Here is a 26765-nt window from a genome sequence, read left to right on the forward strand (position 1 = left end):
AAGACAATTGTCAGATACTACGGTGTATAGTACACTTGGGAGTGATCCTACTAATAAAATCAAAGATAAATTAAGGTCTTTGCTTCGTGTGCATGTGTCTACTGGAGCTATTGACAGCAAAACCGCAGAAAGATTGCTCCCTGACCACCCTAGGATCCCCAAGTGGTACTACCTCCCAAAAATGCACAAGCTAGTGCACCCCCCTCCAGGTAGACCCATTGTCTCCGCAGTGGCATCTGTCACCGAGAGTCTATCTCAGTTCTTAGACTGGACTCTGAGGCCGCTACTCGCAGCTGTCCCGTCATACCTTAAGGATACGGGGGATTTCCTACTGGCCCTACGCGATACATGCCTCGCCCCAGGCTGTTCCCTAGTGTCGGTGGACGTCGAGAGCCTCTACACCCGCATCCCACATGATGCGGGTGTGGAGGCTGTCGGTCGTTTCCTCCGGCAGTCTGGTCAGTCCCCTGAGTACACCAACTTTATCACTGAAGCCCTCACATTCATACTGACCAACAATTGCTTTACATATGAGGACCAATGGTACACACAGAGGGTCGGGACGGCCATGGGGACGCCAGTGTCATGCACTTACGCAAATCTTTTCTTGGCGTTTCTTGAGAGTGACCTGGTGTTCTCAGCGGCCAACCCTTACATTAAATTCATCAGGACATACCATAGATATGTCGATGATATTTTCATCATCTGGGAGGGCTCAGAGGATGATTTTACCAACTTTGTGCATTACCTGAATACCGCTAATCATGTGAATATGGCCTTTACCAGTGTATTTGGAGGGACGCGATTGGAGTTCCTGGATGTTCTAGTGGAGATGCACGATGGGGTCATCTCTACCTCCATCTATAGGAAACCCAATTCGTGTAACTCCCTCTTGCACTACCATAGTTCACACCCTGCCCATACCAGAGATGCTATACCCTACAGCCAAATGCTGAGGGTCAAAAAGGTAAATAGCCACGAGAATGGTTTTGAGTGGCAGGCCAGGGAACTAAAAGGTAGACTATTAGAAAGAGCCTACCCGGAAAAATTGATAGACGTTGCCCTCCAGAGAGCCCGCAGTGCCAATAGAGATGACTTACTTAAGGGGAGAAAGAGCAATCGGGACAAAAAATCAGATCGTTTCTCCTTTATCCTTGCAAACTCGCCCATGAATGACACCCTGCGCCATATTATCTATAAGCACTGGGGCTTGTTGGCACAAGATCCAGATCTACAAGAAAGCACCGCTGCTAAACCCATAATAGCCCACCGCAGAAATAAAACAGTCGCAGATGCCATCAAACCGCCTTCCACGAGAAAGAGGAAAGAGAATTGGCTGAATGCCGCTATGCCTGAGGGGAACAGGAAATGCGGTAATTGCGCATACTGCCCACAACTGCTTAATGTATCTTTCATCAGCTTGAACGGCGTAGAGTGCCGCATCAGTAATCTGTTCACCTGCAAAACCACGTTTGTGGTTTATGCCATTGTCTGTGACTGTGGACGGTTTTACATAGGGAAGACCAAACGAGCCCTTGCAGTCCGCTATAAGGAACACTGTTACTCAGTACGATCAGGGAAAGGCGTACCCAGGTTGATTGACCATGTACGCCAGGTCCATCAGGGCAACACCAGATGTCTCAAATTCTGTGGTCTGGAGAGAGTTAACCAGCCCTCAGGGGGCGGGGATCGCCATCTCAACCTCCAACGTAAAGAGACTCTGTGGATCTCAAAGTGAAATGCGCTTGGACCCTTAGGGTTGAACGAGCGTAACGAATTTGCACCCTTTGTCTGATTTCTATTTTAATCTGTGTGCATCACTTACACTTACTTGTATTTAAGCACCTCCTTAGTGGCATGGCGTCATTCCGTAGACCGGAAGAAGCGTGGGAACACGTGAAACGATTGTTGTCTACTCCTGAGAATACACCTGCCTCCACCTCCCCCTCCCTGCACATGTGGAAGTAACCTCTAATAAAGTACCCCAGCGGCATACCACATTGGTGAGTGCACGTCTCTTTATCTCTCTGTTTGTATTACACTCATCTGCTTAGACGTAGCACCCCAAGCTAGGTTACCGCAGTAGGGGCACCCCTGTAGTCCCATCCCATTGCTCCCGGTGACCGGAGATTGTGAGGGCGGTGCGATCCATCTCTCCCCTTCTGTGATTATAGTAGTTATATTATTGTATATAGGAGCAGTATTATAGTAGTTAATTCCTGTATATAGGAGCAGTATTATACTAGTTATATTCCTGTATATAGGAGCAGTATTATAGTAGTTATATCCCTGTATATAGGAGCAGTATTATAGTAGTTATATTCCTGTATATAGGAGGCAGTATTATAGTAGTATATTCCTGTATATAGGAGCAGTATTATAGTAGTTATATTCCTGTATATAGGAGCAGTATTATAGTAGTTATGGCACGGAAACTGGAGAGAAAGGAACGGCTGCACATCCCTACGCTAACTCCACACCGTGTCGGTCAGAGACCGCCAACCCCGCAAAGCGTGCACATGCAGGGAAGGGAGGCTATGGAACGGCCCTGCAACCCCAATGTCACAGGACCAGACCCAAAAAGCCCCACCAAAACCAAGCCAGCACCACCGGCGGGGAAGGGTATTACACTTACCATTGCTGCTCTCACAGAATGGGGAAGACATAAGGTCCAGACATGTGAGCACAGGCATATCCTGCTAATTATTACAGTTCTTCCTCTCTGAACAGCTAGCACTACTTTATAAGACCCACATGACCAAAATTAGCAGGATATGTCTGTGCTCACATGTCTGGACCTTATGTCTTCCCCATTCTGTGAGAGCAGCAATGGTAAGTGTAATACCATATCCATACTTGTGTCGTTTGGGGGCAGCCTTCCCCGCCGGTGGTGCTGGCTGGGTTTTGGTGGGGCTTTTTGGGTCTGGTCCTGTGACATTGGGGTTGCAGGGCCGTTCCATGGCCTCCCTTCCCTGCACGTGCACGCTTTGCGGGGTTGGCGGTCGCTGACCGACACGGTGTGGAGTTAGCGTAGGGACCCGTGTGGACCAGAGGACCTGCGCGGTGGTACACGGGGCAATATGGCTTGATCAATTAATATACAGACACTCTGGTGTTGATTTTTAATATAGGCCTAGCGGCATTAGTATCAGCCATAGATGGGATGTGCAGCCGTTCCATTCTCTCCAGTTCGTGTATTATAGTAGTTATATTCCTGTATATAGGAGCAGTATTATAGTAGTTATTTCTTGCACATAGGGGGCAATACATCCTACAGCAGCATATGACACTGACATCAGGAGAGAGCTCTTCGGTGGACAAGAAGATTATAAAGTCTCTTCCATCCTAAGGCCTGATGGGAAGTGGCATCAAAAAATAACAAAGGGGAATTAGCAGAATTAGAGAAGTATGTGTGATTTTTGCCATCATAGAAGCCATTAGAGTGTGCAGTAATAGGGGATTAGATGACTTTGCAGGTTGGGATTTTACGGTTCCGTCCGTTCCCTTTGATTCAATAATACATCTTAGCTAACGCACCAGTCCTGGGGGGATCCGCCGTCTCCTCTTTCAGCTCCTTCTGCTTAGTCATCTTTATTCATGACGCGGGAGGAGTTTTAATCTAAATTTCTGAAGCTCAATCCAAATTTTCAATAACTAATTCATAAATGATTTAAAAGGGAAAGAACCCCCAGAAGAGCTGAGAAGGATGAGGGGTCATCAAGGCTGGAGACTTATCAGCTATTAGGGGATGTTCACACTGAATTTCAAACTGAATCTTCGCTCACTTTTACGCCTATTCTGCTTGAAATTCCGCCTGTCGAATATGTACAGAGCAATGTGCTATTGTGTTCAATGGGATTTCTGCTCTGTTGTTCACGCGGCGGAATTTACACATGGAATCTTCCATTGTGGATCGGGTTCCCTCCGAGAGGATTGACATGTCATTTCTTTTGGTGGATTCTGCTTGAGAAATCCCCTAGAAGTCAACGAGGCTTTGAACTTCTGTTTTCGGCTCACATTGCGCGCCAATTCTGCCAGAGCTGAAGAAGAGAAAATTTCAAGCAGAAAACCTCCTTTCCTATTCCTTGGTGTGAACATACCCTTACTGTGTCCTGGATTCCACTTGATCTATAGACCTCTTAGTCTCTGCTCAGTCTCTGCTTTCAGTCCAGCTATCACTATCCTGAATGAATGATCAGCCATTGGCTGCCTATGGTAGATCCTGTGCTCATCACAGGAAGTAACATGCCTTGATCTTCCAGTCTTCCAGTACTTATCCGCTGCTGTATGTCCTGCAGGAAGTGGTGTATTCTTTCCAGTCTGACACAGTGCTCTCTGCTGCCACCTCTGTCCATGTCAGGAACTGTCCAGAGCAGCAGCAAATCCCCATAGAAAACCTCTCCTGCTCTGGACAGTTCTTGACATGGACAGAGGTGGCAGCAGAGAGCACTGTGTCAGATTGGAAAGAATACACCTATAGATATAATTTTCAAATCTGTAAAACTTTCTGAGTCTAGATGATTTGAATTTTCCCCTTTGGAGTACCCCTTTAAATATATTACTATTTCACTTGATACAACCCCTATAATTAAATATATTTGGGCTCATTTACCAAAAAATTCGCAAAAATTCGCAGATTGTTCTGTGTAAACAGTCGTTCACCGATTTAATCCATGTACGAGATAGGCTTAAACGATCGCAAAACGATTTTTCCGTACGATATATCGTTCCGTCTAAACGCTGATCGTTATAAAAAAAAAAAATCGTTACTTCGAAATAATTAATCGTACGATCGGGCGAATTATCGCTCCGTGTAAACCCAGCATTAGGGTCCTATTACACGGAGCAATTTTTAAAGATTAACGATAAACGATCGCAAACGAGATTGTTTATCGTTAACCTGGAATCGTTCATCATATTACACAGAATGATGGTCGTTAGATCGTTATTACGATCGTTACTATGATCGTTTATTCCTTCTGATCTCAGCAAAACAATGGACAATGTGCAATTACACTGAATGATTAGTGAACAAATGCGGAACTTGAGCGAACAAATGTGGAATTACAGCAAACGATTAACGATAATTTTAGGTTCAGATCTAAATCAACGATCGACATACGAGCGATTTACACAGAACAATTATCTTTTAAATTTGAACGCTATAATGATTTTTCACACAATAATTGTCCCGTGTAATAGGGCCCTTATTCTGGTAACATTTCTCTAACCCGTCGTGTGAATGGGCCCTTAGAGACAAGGGTGTATCCCATCCCACCAGTGATGAAGGGCACTGGTTATGCTGGTTACGTCCCTCCTCCTCATCCCCGACCATTACACCTCACATGACCCTCGGGGGCTTGGTGGTCATTACCGTCACATTTACTTACTGACCCTTGGACGTTGTGACATTGGCTGAATTATTGATCCAGAGATGTAACCCTGTAATTAGAGCAACTCCGTCCAGAGAAAGCGGATTTCACGGCCAATAAATCTCAGTCTCCATGTATTAGGAATAGATCTGCTCCTAACACGGCCATGAAGCGCTAATCCCATTAGTGGCCGCTCCGGCCGCGGTCAGGTCTTCAGGGGCTTCCAGGTTTAGTGACATCTCTATGGCTTAGATTAATCTGTTTATGCCCTCGGCTCCGGAGCGTTCCCCACTCGCTACTTTCTGTGGACTTAGTGGGAGACTTAACTTGTGAATCCTTTATTAACTTAAAGAGATCTCCAGCCCATAGAAAGTTGTCTCATAGCTGCTGACTCTAGAGCAGTCTCTTCCTATAGTAAAGCTTTCTCATAGCTGCTGACTCTAGAGCAGTCTCTTCTTATAGTAAAGCTGTCTCATAACTGCTGACTCCAAAGCAGTCTTTTCTTATAGTAAAGCTGTCTCATAGCTGCTGACTCCAGGGCAATCTCTTCCCATAGTAAAGCTGTCTCATAGCTGCTGACTCCAGGGCAGTCTCTTCCCATAGTAAAGCTGTCTGATAGCTGAGTGCAGCTCTGAAGTATAGGATGTGATACTATTCAGGATCAGTACAGGATCAGTAATATAATGTATGTACACAGTGACCGCACCAGCAGAATAGTGAGTGCAGCTCTGGAGTATAATACAGGATGTAACTCAGGATCAGTAATGTAATGTATGTACACAGTGACCCCACCAGCAGAATAGTGAGGGCAGCTCTGGGGTATAATACAGGATGTAACTCAGGATCAGTAATGTATGTACACAGTGACCCCACCAGCAGAATAGTGAGTGCAGCTCTGGGGTATAATACAGGATGTAACTCAGGATCAGTAATGTAATGTATGTACACAGTGACCCCACCAGCAGAATACTGAGTGCAGTTTTGGAGTATAATACAGGATGTAACTCAGGATCAGTAAGGTAATGTATGTACACAGTGACCGACCGCTCCAGTAAAATAGTGAGTGCAGCTCTGGGGTATAATACAGGATGTAACTCAGGATCAGTAATGTAATGTATGTACACAGTGACCCCACCAGCAGAATAGTGAGTGCAGCTCCGCAGTATAATACAGGATGTAACTCAGGATCAGTAATGTAATGTAAGTACACAGTGACCCCACCGGCAGAATAGTGAGTGCAGCTCTGATATAATTCAGGATGAGTACAGGAGGGATTTGCAGCCTGTAGATTATATATAGCCTGGATCCCTGAGGCTGGTGAGAGCTTCGCAGTGTGTACATCTTTCCCTACGGCCATTACTCACTCATTAATCGGCCATGTTGTCGTCTTCCTCTCACAGTTTACAGCCGTTGTGAGATTTCCCAGAATCAGCACATGTAATATTTATAATAGTCACATAATATAGATTGTCACCACTGACACCATCACTCTTCCCTGTATTACAGTGAGGTCACAGGTCACATCTCTAGGCGATAAAACATTAGTGTCAGTGGTATAGATGATAGTCAGGGGAGCGCTTCCAGCTCCGCGGCCCCGGACGCCTCTCTGGTCCCCGCTGTGGTGTCCTTAGACGGATGTAATTAATAGTGTCTGCAGCGCAGCTCACACCGCCATGTGCTGACACCGCTCACCTACAGCCTCACCGCTATGGCTGCTACCAGATACAGGAGATAGATGTTCTTCTATGTAATGCAACCAGCAAGTTGGTGTGACCATGGAGCAGCTTGTTTACCCAGTACTGGACATGGCAGCTCGCTGTGTATAGGACCCCACAGAGCGGTCATGTGACCCCTGTCCACCCCCCGATAGTGTCTACAATGGTCATCAGGACTGGAGCTATGGAACAGACGTCTGGTCTGATGGGTCACGTTCTCCATCATGTTGACGGCCGGGTGCGTCACTTACCTGGGGAAGAGATGGCACCAGGATGCCTTATGGGAAGAGGACAAGATGGCGGGGAGCAGTGTGATGAGACCTTGCGTCCTGGCATCATGTGGAGGTTACTGTGACACTGACCACCTACCTTCATGGCAGAGGGACCCCCTAATAGCAGCGGCCATCAGGATAATGCCCTGGGGGGCCGCACTGCAGACATTGCCCAGGGATGAGGAACGTGACACAGAGATCAAGATGGCGACTCGTCCTCCTGATTCCCCAGATCTCATCCAATCATCTATGGAATTTGCAGGAGAAACAAGTCCCATCCATGGAGACTGCACCCATCACCTTATGGGATCTACAGGGGGCATCACAGGGCTATGGGGTCTGGGGGGACACATCACAGGGCTATGGGGTCTGGGGGGACACATCACAGGGCTATGGGGTTCAGGGGGACACATCACAGGGCTATGGGGTCTGGGGGGGACATATAACAGGGCTATGGGGATCAGGGGGGACACATCACAGGGCTATGGGGTCTGGGGGGGACATATAACAGGGCTATGGGGATCATGGGGGACACATCACAGGGCTATGGGGTCTGGGGGGACACATCACAGGGCTATGGGGTCTGGGGGGGACATATAACAGGGCTATGGGGATCAGGGGGACACATCACAGGGCTATGGGGTCTGGGGGGGACACATCACAGGGCTACGGGGTCCGGAGGGGACACATCACAGGGCTATGGGGTCCGGGGGGACACATCACAGGACTACGGGGTCCGGAGGGGACACATCACAGGGCTATGAGGTCCGGAGGGGACACTTCACAGAGCTACGGGGTCCAGGGAGACACATCACAGAATCATGGAGTCCGGGGGGACACATCAAAGGGCTATGGGGATCAGGGGGGACACATCACAGGGCTATAGGGTCCGGGGAACACATCACAGGGCTCTGGGGTCTGGGGGGACACATTACAGGGCTAGAGGGTCTGGGGGGACACATCACAGGGCTATGGGATCTGGGGGGGACACATGACAGGGCTATGGGGTCCGGGGGGACACATGACAGGGCTATGGGGTCTGGGGGGACACATTACAGGGCTAGAGGGTCTGGGGGGACACATGACAGGGCTATGGGGTCTGGGGGGACACATCACAGGGCTATGGGGTCCTGTCTCTTGATCTCATTTTCAGATAAAGAAATTTGCTGAAATCCTTAACAATAGTCATCCATGTATTCACATGTAAAGTGAATACAGCTCTGGATGTGACTGGAGTCCACACAGAAAACACAATACAATTTGTGATCAATAAAAGACGTAAGAGGAAGGATTTCCAATGTGATTTATCATCATTACATGGCGACAAATCATGTAACCCGATGGAGGGGAGGCCGCATTGTTTTATGGCAGATATTGGGCAGTGTGATTCCTCTCCGGCTGCCGGGACTGTAATAATAGTTTTCTGTCCGGCTGATGGAGCCGCATTAGTCTGAATGCTCAGCACTGACCCCAGAGTAACACGGCCGCGGCCCCAATAGGTAATTCACCTGTCACTATGGAGGATTGATGTGTGGCCGGCAGAGACCGTTCATTTCTGACATATCATTATTATTACCATCCTCAGACATCACTCTGACAAGTCACATCAAGATACCGAGCCCAACAAGATGGCTTCCAGCGGTAAACAAAGTCGCTGGAGGATTCTCCTATGGAATATACAAGGGCAGCTCACCTTGCAGTTAGTTTTCCAGCCATTCCTTGTTTCCTACACTGGGCCTCTATTCTCACTCAGGATCAGTATTTAGCAGGGAAAATAATCATCACTGTGTGAACAAAGTCCAAGTGACTCTGAGCTAAAAAATCCTGAGAGTTCGATAAACCTGAAGTGTTACAGGATGTAGCTCATGTAGCCGAGTCATCTTGTCTCAGATACGTCTCCCCATCATAGATGCATCTCAGCCGCCCTTTGAAGTATTTGTATTTATTTCCCCTCTTTTATAAACATGTGGGCGATCAATAGAGCGGTTATTGGGTTCATTGCTCCATTATCAGCATCCGATCTACTATTAATTATACTCATTTATAAAAAGGGCTAATTAAAGAGATAAAGTGTGATTACAAAAGGTACCGCCATGACAGGTAATAACAGGATCCTAATGATTGCCGCTAAATCTCACACTGATTACACAGACACCAAACCCGTACAACATGATGATGCAGGATGTATGCAAATGTTCTACAATCAGCCAGCCCGGGAAACGGGTACAAATATATTCATTAACCCGCCACTAACTATAATATACTGCTCCTATATACAGGAATATAACTACTATAATACTGCTCCTACATACAGGAATATAACTACTATAATACTGCTCCCTATATACAGGAATATAACTACTATAATACTGCTCCTATATTCAGGAATATAACTACTATAATAATGCTGCAATATACAAGAATGTAACTACTATAATTCTGCTCCTATATACAGGGATATACTACTATAATACTGCTCCTATATACAGGAATATAACTACTATAATACTGCTCCTATATACAGGAATATAACCACTATAATACTGCTCCTATATACAGGAATATAACTACTATAATACTGCTCCTATATACAGGAATATAAATACTATAATACTGCTCCTATATACAGGACTATAACTACTATAATACTGCTCCTATATACAGGAATAGAACTACTATAATACTGCCCCCTATATACAGGAATAGAACTACTATAATACTGCTCCTATATACAGGAATAGAACTACTATAATACTGCTCCTATATACAGGAATATAACTACTATAATACTGCTCCCTATATACAGGAATATAACTACTATAATACTGCTCCTATATACAAGAATATAATTACTATAATACTGCTCCTATATACAGGGATATAACTACTATAATACTGCTCCTATATACAGGAATATAACTACTATAATACTGCTGCAATATACAAGAATATAACTATTATAATTCTGCTCCTATATACAGGGATATACTACTATAATACTGCTCCTATATACAGGGATATAACTACTATAATATTGCTCCTATATACAGGAATATAACTAGTATAATACTGCTCCTATATACAGGGATATAACTACTATAATACTGCTCCTATATACAGGAATATAACTACTATAATACTGCTCCTATATACAAGAATATAACTACTATAATACCGCTCCTATATACAGGAATATAACTACTATAATACTGCTCCTATATACAGGAATATAACTACTATAATACTGCTCCTATATACAGGAATATACCTACTATAATACTGCTCCTATATACAGGAATATAACTACTATAATACTGCCCCCTATATACAGGAATATAACTACTATAGCACTGACCACTATGTATAACAGTATAAGTACTATCCTATTATATGGCGGTATATGATCAGGCACTGGTAGCAGGACTCTCCATCTGGCGGGGCTCTGTATATACACTGATATGACAGGCATTCCCGGTGACGTCAGGGCAGCTGCTCTCGGCGTCTCATACACATCAGCTGGAGTAAAGTGCCGGGGTCAATTTCCAGTCGTCTTTGTGAATATAATCATTGATGAATACCAGTCATTTCTATTTGAATAAGATTTCTGCTTTGCCAGCACAGAACTCCGGGGCCGAGCGGTGAGATAGCGCGGCCGAGCGTCAGCAAATGAAATATTGATTCCCTCATATTTAGGCGCTGGGCTTAGAGCAGATGAATCATTACGTCTATTTAACCAGGAGCTGAGCCGCGCCGCCTGGTAATCAGCCCCGATTGATTCCCGAAATAAAAGAAGAAAACAGAAATGGAACTAAAATGGCGATGAAATACAATCTCGTTTTTAATCAGATTGTAAAACTCTGGATGTATATGTGAGGGGAGCGAGGTCAGTGAGCTGCAGCTAAAGCCGGGCACCATTAGACAGGACGGATCCCCTCTCCTCTATGTACACCCCCGGCTGGGGCCCTGTCCTGTCCCCGGGGGACCAGTGTTACCACAGCAGGAATCCCCCCACTATTCTGCAGTTACTATGCGACTGTCCCACAGCTGATCCATTGCTCTGGATCAGGTAATCTTGACCGCCAGCCCAGGATTGCTTAGGAGTGGAGTTCTTATTGGTCCCTGGCCTGTGCAGTTCTGTACGGATTATAGTTACAAATTGTTTGTTTAAATCCAGTATTTCTTGTGTTTTGTAGTATCCTGTTCTTGCCTTGTTCCAGTTTCCTTACATCTTTCCTGCTTCTTGGCTCTATTATTCTGGTTTTGTATTTGGAAATTGATTCTATACTTATCCTCAGTTTGTCTTCACGCAAGTCTTAAAATGGTACTGCAAAAACTTTTCAGATCAACTGGTGTCAGAAAGTTATACAGATTTGGAATTTACTTCTATTTAAAAATCTCCAGTCCTCCAGTACTTATCAGCTGCTGTATGTCCTGCAGGAAGTAGTGTATTCTTTCCAGTATGACACAGTGTTCTCTGCTGCCACCTCTGTCCATGTCAGGAACTGTCCAGAGCAGCAGCAAATCCCCATAGATAACCTCTCCTTTGGGAATATACAGGGACAGGGATGTTTAGTTGGATAATAGTTGATATTTCAGGGAATATGTATAAGGAGGGACAGCAAGCACAGGGCCATTCCTTGTATTTGTTCTTGTTTTTGTTATCTATTTATCTGTTCCCTCGTTCTGTTCTGTTATCTATTGGAAAGTTGCTATTATTCCATTTGTCACCTGTGTGATTTGCTTGTTTGTCATACTGTTGGGCTCTGCTGTAAGTCCTGGGGGTATCTGAGTACTGGGAGCCCCAGTTAGGACCCAGTAAAGGCGACTGCAATTGGTGAAGCCCAGTTCTGTAAGTAGCAGCAATCTGACATAGCAGAGCTCCTGTAGTGTTGTCACAGGCCAGGGCTATGAGGCAGGTCATGGTGAGTTCATCAGCAACCTCAGATTATCTCTCCCAGCAATACAAAAAAGCTACAATGTTGCAGATACAGCCTGCCAGAGACTTATTTACATCAGCTGTCTCAGAAGGAAGGAGGGGCAGACAGAGAGAAAAGCTCGCACACAGCAGAAAGCAGCAGCTGAGAACTGGGGGAAGGAGACTAAATAGCTAATAAAAAGTATAGAAGGAAACGCTAGTCTGACCATGGGCAGCAACATATCAAAAGTTATGTTTGACTGGAATACCCCTTTAAGAAAAGGGAGTTCTTCTTTCCTATTGGTCCAGCCATCTGTAGGTAACACCCCTGCTTAGTGTCATTTTACTTCTTATTTAACAGAAAACAAAGATGTCCAGAAGATGGAAGTATTATAGGCGCTGATGCTCAGCTGTATGTACGGCAACACCAGGCGCCATCTACTCATCTTCTTCATGGTGCCATCTCTGCGGAGTCGCCAGGGCTGTGTCACCTTCAGCCATATTAGATGTTTGATTAATACCGACAGTAACCAGCAGGAGGTGACAGCGAGGCCCCACAGACAGGCACAACTGGATACAAATAGAGATTATCGGTTATTGCTGGAGACGGTGATGTAATAACAGACGGGGCAGCAGCCTCAATGTCACAGGGCAGCGGCGGGGGCTTCGGGGAAGGGGATGCAGACGCTCACTTCCATCTTCCAGTAAATTGGGTCAATTGAGTCGTCTTGTGTGGATCTCTGGAGGTTGTGGGAGATTGATCTGTTTTTGCAGCTAACAAGACTTCTCCCATAAATCCAGCGGTGTCGGCGGCGCTGATGGATGAACACTCAATCACTTCTCTCTTGCCCCGGGATCCAAATGTGCTTTTTTCTTCATTTAATAATAAGAACTTGTCTGATGTTTTGTGAAGGCTCCTCGGGGCTGTGACAGACACAAGCAGCGCTCTGCTATCCTGCAAGACGTCTTCATGGCTCCTGCAGTACAATCACTACATGATAGCTATGTGTGGAAGTGACAGCATGGCCGGGGGAAGGGGAGACACTGGTCAGGTCTGGGCATGGGAGACCCCCGTCACTGCTACAGAGGGGAGACCCCCATCTCATCTATACAGTGGAGACCCCCATCTCATCTACACAGGGGGGACCCCCATCTCATCTACACAGAGAAGAACCCCATCTCATTCACACAGAGGAGACCCCCATCTCAGCTACACAGAGAAGACCCCCATCTCAGCTACACAGGGGGGACCCCCATCTCATCTACACAGAGAAGAACCCCATCTCATTCACACAGAGGAGACCCCCATCTCAGCTACACAGAGAAGACCCCCATCTCAGCTACACAGGGGGGACCCCCATCTCAGCTACACAGGGGGGACCCCCATCTCATCTAAACAGAGGAGACCCCCATCTCAGCTACACAGAGAAGACCCCCATCTCAGCTACACAGGGGGGACCCCCATCTCAGCTACACAGGGGGGACCCCCATCTCATCTAAACAGAGGAGACCCCCATCTCAGCTACACAGGAGAGACCCAGCCCCCATCTCATCTACACAGGGGAGACCCCCATCTCAGCTACACATAGGAGGCCCCCATCTCATCTACACAGAGAAGAACCCCATCTCATTCACACAGAGGAGACCCCAATCTCAGCTACACAGAGAAGACCCCCATCTCAGCTACACAGGGGGGACCCCCATTTCAGCTACACAGGGGGGACCCCCATTTCAGCTACACAGGGGGGACCCCCATCTCATCTAAACAGAGGAGACCCCCATCTCAACTACACAGGAGAGACCCAGCCCCCATCTCATCTACACAGGGGAGACCCCCATCTCAGCTACACATAGGAGGCCCCCATCTCAGCTACACATAGGAGGCCCCCATCTCAGCTACACATAGGAGACCCCCATCTCAGCTACACATAGGAGGCCCCCATCTTAGCTTCTTAGGGAAATCCCCTTCTCATCTACGTATAGGAGACCCCCATCTCAGCTACATATAGGATACCCTCATCTCATCTACATATAGGAGAGCGTGTACGATCCGGCCGGGATCCCATTGAAAGTAAGGCATTGTTCCACCGCGGCAAAAGTATGGCCGTTGTTGCCATCGGCCGTACTTTTACGTAGTGTGAACATAGCCTGATATAGTAAATAAGGTTGAAAGAAGACAAGAGTCCATCAGGTTCAACCTTGGGAAACCCTACTGTGTTGATCCAGGAAGGCAAAAACCCTATGAGGCAGACGACAATCACTCCACCACAGGGAGAAAACTCCTTCCCGACTACAATGGCGACCAGCATAATCCCTGGATCAACGTATCACCGGAAATCCCATAACTTGTAATATTATATTGTTCAAGAAAAGCATCCAGGCCTCCCTTTACTTATATAATGAATCGGCCGTAACAGCATCATGTGGCAGAGAGTTCCACAGTCTTACCGCTCGTACAGTAAAGAACCCGCGTCTGTGCTGATGGTGAAATCTTCTTTCCTCTAGACGTAGAGGATGCCCCCTTGTCATGGTTACAGACCTAGGAGTAAGGAGATCACTACAAAGATCTCTGTACTGTCCATTCATATATTTGTACATTGTGATCAGATCGCCTCTAAGACGTCTTTTTTCTAGCGTAAATAACCCGAAGCGTGATAACCTGTCCTGGTCCTGTAACCCCCCCATTCCCTTAATGACCTTTGTTGCCCTCCTCTGCACCCGCTCCAGTTCAGCTGTGTCCTTCTTATATACAGGCTCCCGGTGCTGTACACAGTATTCCATATGTGGTCTGACCAGTGATTTATAAAGAGGCAAAACTATGTTCTCATTTTTAGCATAGGGATGTAGTTTAGGTTACATTCAGAAGACCTTGGTCTGGGCTCAGCATAGGGATGTAGTTTAGGTTACATTCAGAAGACCTTGGTCTGGGCTCAGCATAGGGATTTAGTTTAGGTTACATTGGGAAGACCTTGGTCTGGGCTCAGTATAGGGACGTGGTTTAGGTTACATTCAGAAGACCTTGGTCTGGGCTCAGCATAGGGATGTAGTTTAGGTTACATTCAGAAGACCTTGGTCTGGGCTCAGCATAGGGATGTAGTTTAGGTTACATTCAGAAGACCTTGGTCTGGGCTCAGCATAGGGATGTAGTTTAGGTTACATTCAGAAGACCTTGGTCTGGGCTCAGCATAGGGATGTAGTTTAGGCTACATTCAGAAGACCTTGGTCTGGGCTCAGCATTGGGACATAGTTTAGGCTACATTCAGAAGACCTTGGTCTGGGCTCAGCATAGGGACATAGTTTAGGTTACATTCAGAAGACCTTGGTCTGGGCTCAGCATAGGGATGTAGTTTAGGTTACATTCAGAAGACCTTGGTCTGGGCTCAGCATTGAAGACTTCCTGTGGACATGGCGGAACATGTAGTCGGCTGGACCTAAGAGCCTTGTTGTTTTACTGGACCTTGGGCTCGGTTACACATGGAGGACTGTTTTGTAGCTTGACATTGGGTCCTGGTCTGGGCTGGATATTGAAAACATTTATTAGAGCTGGGTAGCTGCATGATCTCTCTCAGGCCTGGACATCAGACATTCCCTTTACCCGGATACAGAAGACCCCATCGTCCTAGCTGCGTATATAACTCTTCCTCTCCCACCTTCATTGTCCCAGACTGAAGACATTTATTAAATAAATGCCCATTGTACAGTAAAAGTCCTTTAATCTGGCATCACTGCTAGACTATTGGAGATTCTGGATTATCAGACACTCATAAAAGTTATAAGTATATATAAAGATATCATAGGGCAGAGAATCCTCAGAGCACTTAGATACAATAGATACTTATCAATCACTGAGGTTCCATGTATCAGTTATGTGTTGTTATATATCAATCACTGAGGTTCCATGTATCGGTTATGTGATGTTATATATCAAATCGATCACTGAGGCTCCATGTATCAGTTATGTGTTGTTATATATTGATCACTGAGGCTCCATGTATCAGTTATGTGTTATTATATATCGATCACTGAGGCTCCATGTATCAGTTATGTGATGTTACGTATCGATCACTGAGGCTCCATGTATCCGTTCTGTATTGTGATGTTACATATTGATCACTGAGGCTCCATGTATCAGTTATGTGATGTTACGTATTGATCACTGAGGCTCCATGTATCAGTTATGTGTTGTTATATATCGATCACTGAGGCTCCATGTATCCGTTCTGTATTGTGATGTTACGTATCGATTACTGAGGCTCCATGTACCCGTTATGTATTGTGATGTTACATATCGATCACTGAGGCTCCCTGTACCCGTTATGTATTGTGATGTTACGTATCGATCACTGAGGCTCCATGTATCAGTTATGTGATGTTATATATCGATCACTGAGGCTCCATGTATCCGTTATGTCATGTTACGTATCGACCACTGAGGCTCCATGTATCAGTTATGTGTTGTTATATATCGATCACTGAGGCTCCCTGTACCCGTTATGTATTGTGATGTTACGTATCGATCACTGAGGCTCCCTGTACCCGTTATGTATTGTGATGTTACGTATCGATCACTGAGGCTCCATGTATCAGTTATGTGTTATTATATATCGATCACTGAGGCTCCATGTATCAGTTATGTGTTGTTATATATCGATCACTGAGGCTCCCTGTACCCGTTATGTATTGTGATGTTACGTATCGATCACTGAGGCTCCATGTATCAGTTATGTGATGTTATATATCGATCACTGAGGCTCCATGTATCCGTTATGTCATGTTACGTATCGACCACTGAGGCTCCATGTATCAGTTATGTGTTGTTATATATCGATCACTGAGGCTCCATGTATCCGTTATGTCATGTTACGTATCGATCACTGAGGCTCCATGTATCAGTTATGTGTTGTTATATATCGATCACTGAGGCTCCATGTATCGGTTATGTGATGTTACGTATCGATCACTGAGGCTCCATGTATCAGTTATGTGATGTTATATATCGATCACTGAGGCTCCATGTATCCGTTATGTCATGTTACGTATCGACCACTGAGGCTCCATGTATCAGTTATGTGTTGTTATATATCGATCACTGAGGCTCCCTGTACCCGTTATGTATTGTGATGTTACGTATCGATCACTGAGGCTCCCTGTACCCGTTATGTATTGTGATGTTACGTATCGATCACTGAGGCTCCATGTATCAGTTATGTGTTATTATATATCGATCACTGAGGCTCCATGTATCAGTTATGTGTTGTTATATATCGATCACTGAGGCTCCATGTATCAGTTATGTGATGTTACGTATTGATCACTGAGGCTCCATGTATCAGTTATGTGTTGTTATATATCGATCACTGAGGCTCCATGTATCCGTTCTGTATTGTGATGTTACGTATCGATCACTGAGGCTCCATGTATCAGTTATGTGTTGTTATATATCGATCACTGAGGCTCCATGTATCAGTTATGTCATGTTACGTATCGATCACTGAGGCTCCATGTATCCGTTCTGTATTGTGATGTTAAGTATCGATCACTGAGGCTCCATGTATCAGTTATGTGTTGTTATATATCGATCACTGAGGCTCCATGTATCTGTTCTGTATTGTGATGTTAAGTATCGATCACTGAGGCTCCCTGTATCCGTTCTGTATTGTGATTTTGCTGGGTCGGATGACCGGAGGGGACGTCAGAGCAAGCGGCTCCGTCTCTTTTTCACAGTCAGATCTGAATGTGACTCGTATGGGGGACGTCGGAGTCGTTCGTTTTACTGCAGGTCAATAGTCGCCATGACGGACGCTTGTGTTTTACGCTAATGACTTTCCTGGAATAGCGGAACCTCGTGTTGGTCGAATGGAAACAGCTTTGATTTTCCCTGTTGGGGTCCTTCAGCTTCACTTCCCATCAGAAATCAATGGCCGTTCATTGGCCTTTGCTTTGTGGCTATTGATCCTGTGCGGCTGTGAAGGTCTCCGGTCCATCACTGGCTGTGGCGCTGTATACGGGGGAGTCTAGCTAAAGTTTCAGATGATTCTAATAAACCCTTCAGATATCAAGTATTATTCTAGCTGCCTCCAGAGCTGCATTCATAGCTCAGCTGCTTCCCTGATAAAGGGGTGGTTCACCAAAAAGATTTTTCTTTCAAATCAACTGGTGCCAGAAAGTGCCAGAGATTTGTAATTTACTTCTATTAAAAAAATCTCCAGTCTTCCAGTACTTATCAGCGGCTGTATGTCCTGCAGGAAGTGATGTATTCTCTCCAATCTGACACAGTGCTCTCTGCTGCCACCTCTGTCCATGTCAGGACCGAGCAGGAGAGGTTTTTTATGGGGATTTGCTGCTGCTCTGGACAGTTCCTGACATGGACAGAGGTGGCAGCAGAGAGCACTGTCAGAGAATACATCACTTCCTGCAGGACATACAGCAGCTCATAAGTACTGGAAGACTGGAGATTTTTTATGGAAGTAAGTACACATCTCTGGCATTTTCTGGCATCAGTTGATTTGAAAGAAAAAATTTTGGGGGGAAAGACCCCTTTAACTCTCCGGCTGCAGGGTCCGGCCTGGACAGGTCAGGAGCTCCTGTGCTTATTCTGAAGAATATATAACATCCATACATTTTCTTGCAGTGGAACAGCGCCCCTAGTGGTCAGTTGTACATAGGAGATTACTTGCACCTTTGTGATTTATGGCGGAGAGGTGTCAGGCCACGTTTTACTGTTCCCATTAATAGAAAGCTTGCTGGAAGATGCAGTAAATGTGTAATATAGAGAGAGGGAGCGGCCCCAGGGAGCGCGGCCTAATTCTCCTTATTGATGACAGCGAGTACAATGTAAGGACAGGAGGGATGAAAGACAGAGGAGAAATCATCAGTTCCTGGTAAAATGGCTTCTTGCGGTGATTTCAGCGTCTGAACCTCAGATCAGCGCTCAGGTCTCCTGCTGATCAGCTGTAATTACCCTGCAGGCGAGAAGCCTCCCCCCCCCGACAACCCACTGAGACGACACCGCAGCTGTGCAACACATTGGCTTCTCATTGATTGGGACTTTTAACTCTGTATGGACTAGATAGCAAAAAGCATCCAGTAACTGATCAGCTCTGGGGGCCATTACTGTACAGACACACTGACACATTGTAACGCTGGACTCTAAACTGATACCTGCACTGACACATTGTAACGCTGGACTCCAAACTGATACCTGTCACCTGCACTGATACATTGTAACGCCGGACTCCAGACTGATACCATTACCTGCACTGATACATTGTAACACCAGACTCCAGACTGATACCATTACCTGCACTGATACATTGTAACACCAGACTCCAGACTGATACCATTACCTGCACTGATACATTGTAACGCCGCACTCCAGACTGATACCATTACCTGCACTGACACATTGTAACGCCAGACTCCAGACTGATACCATTACCTGCACTGATACATTGTAACACCAGACTCCAGACTGATACCATTACCTGCACTGATACATTGTAACACCAGACTCCAGACTGATACCTCTACCTGCACTGATACATTGTAACGGCAGACTCCAGACTGATACCATTACCTGCACTGATACATTGTAACGCTGGACTCCAAACTGATACCTGTCACCTGCACTGATACATTGTAACGCCGGACTCTAGACTGATACCTGTCACCTGCACTGATACATTGTAACGCCGGACTCCAGACTGATACCTATCACCTGCACTGAAACATTCTCTTTAGCGGGCCAGCATCACCGAGCTCCCTCCAGTAGGGCGGCATCCCTGAGCTCCTTCCAACAGGCCACTATCACAAGCTCCTTCCAGCTGGCCACTATCACCGAGCTCCTTCCAGCAGACTGGCATCACCGAGCTGCTTCCAGTGGGCTGGCATTAACAATTTCCTTTCAGCAGGTCACTATTACCGAGCTCCCTCCAGTAGGCCAGCATCACCGAGCTCCTTCCAGCAGGCTGGCATTACCGATCTCCTTTCAGCAGGTCACTATCACCGAGCTCCCTCCAGTAGGCCAGCATCACCGAGCTCCTTCCAACGGGCTGGCATTACCGATCTCCTTTCAGCAGGCCAGCATCACCGAGCTCCAGACATCAGGAATTCTTTACAGAATTTTCAGTCTTACTGCGGCACTAAAATGTAGAATCCATTTTATGACGTCTTCATCTTCTTAGCACTTTTGCACAGTCGTTGGTATAAATTGTGGAGAAGAAGCTGTAAGGTGACAGGAGGCCAGGTATATGGACATAGCCGATGGAGCGGAGGGTCAGGGAGATGAGGGGTGGAGGAGCCGGCGGTGGTGTCCAGGGAGATGGAGGAGCCGGCGGTGGTGTCCGGGGAGATGGAGGAGCCGGCTGTGGTGTCCAGGGAGATGGGGGGAGATGGAGGAGCCGGCGGTGGTGTCCAGGGAAATGGGGGGAGATGGAGGAGGTGTCCAGGGAGATGGAGGAGCCAGCGGTGGTGTCCGGGGAGATGGAGGAGCCGGCGGTGGTGTCCAGGGAGATGGGGGGAGATGGAGGAGCCGGCGGTGGTGTCCAGGGAAATGGGGGGGGGGGGGTGGAGGAGCCGGCGGTGGTGTCCAGGGAGATGGGGGGAGATGGAGGAGGTGTCCAGGGAGATGGAGGAGCCAGCGGTGGTGTCCAGGGAGATGGAGGAGGTGTCCAGGGAGATGAAGGGAGATGGAGGAGCTGGAGGTGGTATCCAGGGAGATGGAGGAGCCAGCGGTGGTGTCCAGGGAGATGGAGGAGGTGTCCAGGGCGATGAAGGGAGATGGAGGAGCCGGTGGTGTTCAGGGAGATCGTGGAGCCGGCTGTGGTGACCAGGGAGATCGAGGAGCCGGCGGTGGTGTCCGGGGAGATGGAGGAGGTGTCCAGGGCGATGAAGGGAGATGGAGGAGCCGGCGGTGGTGTCCAGGGAGATGGGGGGGATGGAGGAGCTGGCGGTGGTGTCCAGGGAGATGGGAGAGATGGAGGAGCCGGTGGTGGTGTCCATGGAGATAAGGGGAGATGAAGGAGCCGGCGGTGGTGTCCAGGGAGATGGGGGGGGGATGAAGGAGCCGGCGGTGGTGTCCAGGGAGATGGGGGGAGATGGAGGAGCCGGCGGTGGTTTCCAGGGAGATAAGGGGAGATGGAGGAGCCGGTAGTGGTGTCCAGGGAGATGGGGGGGGGATGAAGGAGCCGGCGGTGGTGTCCAGGAAGATGGGGGGGGGGATGAAGGAGCCGGCGGTGGTGTCCAGGGAGATGGGAGAGATGGAGGAGCCGGCGGTGGTGTCCAGGGAGATGGGAGAGATGGAGGAGCCGGCGGTGGTGTCCAGGTAGATGGGGGGAGATGGAGGAGCCGGCGGTGGTGTCCAGGTAGATGGGGGGAGATGGAGGAGCCGGCGGTGGTGTCCAGGTAGATGGGGGGAGATGGAGGAGCCGGCGGTGGTGTCCAGGTAGATGGGGGAAGATGGAGGAGCCGGGGGTGGTGTCCAGGTAGATGGGGGGAGATGGAGGAGCCGGCGGTGGTGTCCAGGTAGATGGGGGGAGATGGAGGAGCCGGCGGTGGTGTCCAGGTAGATGGGGGGAGATGGAGGAGCCGGCGGTGGTGTCCAGGTAGATGGGGGGAGATGGAGGAGCCGGCGGTGGTGTCCAGGGAGATGGGGGGAGATGGAGGAGCCGGTGGTGGTGTCCAGGTAGATGGGGGGAGATGGAGGAGCCGGTGGTGGTGTCCAGGTCCGAGCGGCTGCACTGCAGGATAATACATCATCTCACACTCATCCTGACAGGACCCGGTGCAGGGGTATAGCGCGGGACAACCATTCACAAACCCCTGGATTTGCCATAAAGAGAGAGGATGCAAAGATCATGGTTACTATTGTGTTCAACTCCCTTATTCTCTAGTCACCTCCAGAGCTGCACTGACTATTCTGTTGTTCTTCATGTCTTATCTTCCCATCACCTCCAGAGCTGCACTCACTATTCTGCTGTTACATCATGCCTTATACTCTAGCCACATCCAGAGCTGCATTGACACATCTATAGTTAAAGGGGCACTTCAGCTAAAATCTTTTTCTTTCTCATCAACTGATATCAGAAAGTTATATAGATTTGTAATTTACTTCTCAAGTCTTCCCGTACTTATCAACTGCTGTATGTCCTACAGGAAGTGTTGTTTTATTTTCAGTCTGACACAGTGCTCTCTGCTGACATCTCTGTCTCAGTTTTCTATGAATCCCCATAGAAAACCTCTCCTGCTCTGGACAGTTCCTGACATGGACAGAGGTGGCAGCAGAGAGCACTGTGTCAGACTGGAGAGAATACACCACTTCCTGCAGGACATACAGCAGCTAATAAGTACGGAAAGACTGGAGATTTTTTTAATAGAAGTAAATTACTTTCTGACATCAGTTGATTTGAAGGAAAAAGATTTTCGCTGGACAACCCGTTTAAGTGAACACTGTCAAAACATTTGATATGTAAGAGAGACATATGAAAAGTTTTAGTTGGCCAGGGTATCAGTGTATGAGAAGTTGTTTTTTTTCTTTAAATCATGTAACCGCATTTTTTTTCTAATTACAATTTTTAAGGTATTTTTCTTTTTACTTTTATGTACTTTTTTGTCTCTTTAGGTGTGTTGTATGGGTGTATTCTGTACATTTATATTGTTGGTGCAGCCCCTATAGTGTATGTAGCTGTAACTGATGTAGTTAGTGGTGACGGCTTTCAGCACATAAGGCAGCAGGACCTCACCATAGGGTCTGACTATAGGATTATACTGGGGAACGAGGTCACTTTATTGTACTGTTGTATTTGTAAACAGAACAATAGCCAAGTTTGTTTATGTAAATATGAAAAGTATCATAGAAATATTTGAAAAAAAATCCTGAACAGGTGACCCCCCACCCCATGTTCTGAGCCCGATCCTTCCTCTTGTCCCCCACAGACCGATCCTTCCCCTTGTCCCCCACCCCATGTTCTCAGCCCGATCCTTCCCCTTGTCCCCCACAGACCGATCCTTCCCCTTGTCCCCCATAGACCGATCCTTCTCCTTGTCCCCCACCCCATGTTCTGAGCCCGATCCTTCGCCTTGTCCCCCACAGACCGATCCTTTCCCTTGTCTCCCATAGACCGATCCTTTCCCTTGTCCCCCACCCCATGTTCTGAGCCTGATCCTTCCCCTTGTCCCCCACCCCATGTTCAGAGCCCGATCCTTCCCCTTGTCCCCCACTGACCGATCCTTCCCCTTGTCCCCCATAGACCGATCCTTCCCCTTGTCCCCCACCCCATGTTCTGAGCCCGATCCTTCCCCTTGTCCCCCACAGACCGATCCTTCCCCTTGTCTCCCATAGACCGATCCTTCCCCTTGTCCCCCACCCCATGTTCTGAGCCTGATCCTTCCCCTTGTCCCCCACCCCATGTTCAGAGCCCGATCCTTCCCCTTTTCCCCCACAGACCGATCCTTCCCCTTGTCCCCCATAGACCGATCCTTCCCCTTGTCCCCCACCCCATGTTCTGAGCCTGATCCTTCCCCTTGTCCCCCACCCCATGTTCAGAGCCCGATCCTTCCCCTTTTCCCCCACAGACCGATCCTTCCCCTTGTCCCCCATAGACCGATCCTTCCCCTTGTCCCCCACCCCATGTTCTGAGCCCGATCCTTCCCCTTGTCCCCCACAGACCGATCCTTCCCCTTGTCTCCCATAGACCGATCCTTCCCCTTGTCCCCCACCCCATGTTCTGAGCCTGATCCTTCTCCTTGTCCCCCACCCCATGTTCAGAGCCCGATCCTTCACCTTGTCCCCCACAGACCGATCCTTCCCCTTGTCCCCCACAGACCGATCCTTCCCCTTGTCCCCCATAGACCGATCCTTCCCCTTGTCCCCCACCCTATGTTCTGAGCCTGATCCTTCTCCTTGTCCCCCACCCCATGTTCTGAGCCCGATCCTTCCCCTTGTCCCCCACAGACCGATCCTTCCCCTTGTCCCCCACAAACCAGTCCTTCCCCTTGTCCCCCACAGACCGCTCTGAGCCCAGGTCACATGACCCTGATGACATTTCCAGCTGCCTGTGAGGTAATGAGACTTTGCTTCTCTTTTTTCTGCAGAATTACGGCCTGGAGACGGAGAACCTACGGACACTTTCTCACAAACTTAACGCATCAGCCAAAAATCTGCAAAACTTCATAACGGGTAGAAGGCGGAGCGGACACTACGATGGGAGAGCCTCCAGACGGCTGCCAAATGACTTCCTTACGTCCGTGGTGGATCTGATCGGTGCTGCCAAGAATCTGTTAGCCTGGCTGGACAGGTACGGTCAGAGCTCCCCACAGTCACTGATACATTGTAGCAAATTGCAGCTGTTGTCCCCATAACACAATGACATATAGTTGCCTGACTCCGCCCCCTGGTCACTACACAGGGTCATGTGACTGGTAACACCTATACATTATAATGAAATGGCAGATGGAACTGATGTATCACAGGAGGAGACTAAAGAATTGATATTACTCTAAAGGCCCTATTGCACGAGGCGATTATCGGCCGTATTCTGTTGATATCGGCCTTTACAGACGATAATCATCTTGTTTAATAGAATGCAACCTGCCTTGGCATCTACCTATGCTGTCACATTGGCATCTACCTATGCTGTCACATTGGCACCTACCTATGCTGTCACATTGGCATCTACAGTACCTATGCTGTCACATTGGCATCTACCTATGCTGTCACATTGGCATCTACCTATGCTGTCACATTGGCATCTACCTATGCTGTCACATTGGCATCTACCTATGCTGTCACATTGGCATCTACCTATGCTGTCACATTGGCATCTACCTATGCTGTCACATTGGCACCTACCTATGCTGTCACATTGGCATCTACCTATGCTGTCACTAGACTATATAACCATGGATCTGGGCTCATGCACTGTCCCCTGCTTGAACTATTATCCGACCTATACTATACTTTGTCCAACATAATATCTGCTTATGGTACTTTTTGTGTTTGTTGTTAAAAAACTATGAAAAATCTTCAATAAAAACGTATATTGAAATGTTTTTAGAAGGCAACGATCAGGGGAACGAGGATCAAGCGAGTGATGACAGCGCTTGTTTGCTCCTCTCTGTTGCCCCGTGTAATAGGGGCTTTAAACTATATTGCTTTATCTCATGTGTTATGCACCAGTCACCTCCAGAGCTGCTCTCACTATTCTGCTGTTACATCATGTGTTATGCACCAGTCACCTCCAGAGCTGCACTCACTATTCTGCTGTTACATAATGTCTTATCCTCTAGTCATCTCCAGAGCTACACTCACTATTCTGCTCTTACATTATGTATTATCCTTCTCCACCTCCAGAGCTGCACTCACTATTCTGCTGCTACATCATGTATTATCCTTCACCACCTCCAGAGCTGCATTCACTTTTCTGCTGTTACATTGTGTCTTATACTCTATCCACATCCAGAGCTGCTCTCACTATTCTGCTGTTACATCATGTCTTATACTCCAGTCCTCTCCAGAGCTGTAAACACTATTCTGCTGTTAGGGTGGGTGCACACTGAGGAATTCTCGCGGATAAATTCCGCGGAATTCTGTCGGCTGTACGCGCTCACGGACGCGCTCCTTTCCACCAGCTCCATAGACACCATTCTATGGGCCGGCTGATTCCGCATTCCACCGAAAGAATGTGAAATGCGGAATCAGCCGGCCCATAGAATGGTGTCTATGGAGCCTGCGGAAAGGCGCGCATCAGTGAGCGCGTACAGCTGATGGAATTCTGCGGAATTTGTCCGCGAGAATTCCTCAGTGTGAACCCACCCTTACATCATGTCTTATGCACCAGTCACCTTCAGAGCTGCACTCACTATTCTGCTGGTTATCTGCATGTCTCGCATTTCAGTGTAAAGGCCCTATTCCACGGAACGATTATCGTTCGTATTCGGCCGATATCGGCCGCTACGGACGATAATCGTCCGGTAGAATAGAGTGCAACGATCAGCCGACATCGTTCATGTCGGCTGATCGTTGCAGTCGCTTGTTTTTCAACATGTTGAAAAACAAGCAACTGATATAGCAGCGATCTGCTGCCGTCGCTCCGTTGAATAGGAGCATCGGCAGCAGACGCTGCTATATCCTATGGGCTGCCCGGACGATCAGCGATCCCCCGGGCAGCCCCCCCGCAGCTCCCTGCTGCCCCCTCCCGCACTCACCCGCTCGCTGCAGCCGCGTTGAATAGCAGCGGCAGCGAGCGGGGAACGAGGAGCAAACGAGCGCTGAGAGCGCTCGTTTGCTCCTCTAAACAACCTGTGGAATAGGGGCATTAGTTATATCTACCCGGAGCATAGACTGCTGTAATGCATTGTGGGAGATGTGGTGGCATTACAGAAGTTTGGTATAGTAAAAGGCTCATCCTTCAGAATTCTTGTCACCTGCACTGATACATTGTAACAAACTAGAGAAGACACTGCGCTACTGCTGTGTTTAGTGACAAACCATCAG

The 26765-nt window shown here is 47.6% G+C and overlaps 2 protein-coding genes across 2 annotated transcripts in view; one reads left to right on the forward strand and one right to left on the reverse strand.

Moving 5' to 3' along the window:
• Positions 1 to 26765, reverse strand: part of POF1B (POF1B actin binding protein) — a 482431-nt gene that overhangs the window by 204936 nt on the left and 250730 nt on the right. The gene's annotated exons all lie outside the window — the stretch shown is intronic.
• LOC138802406 (connector enhancer of kinase suppressor of ras 2-like) overlaps positions 1 to 26765 on the forward strand; it is a 185363-nt gene that overhangs the window by 39206 nt on the left and 119392 nt on the right. The window contains exon 3 of the mRNA XM_069985668.1: positions 24365 to 24567. Within this exon, the coding sequence (XP_069841769.1) occupies positions 24365 to 24567 (203 nt within the window). The remainder of the gene's footprint in view (positions 1 to 24364; positions 24568 to 26765) is intronic.

This window comes from Dendropsophus ebraccatus, chromosome 10 (assembly GCF_027789765.1).
Source record: "Dendropsophus ebraccatus isolate aDenEbr1 chromosome 10, aDenEbr1.pat, whole genome shotgun sequence".
Lineage (NCBI taxonomy): Eukaryota > Metazoa > Chordata > Amphibia > Anura > Hylidae > Dendropsophus > Dendropsophus ebraccatus.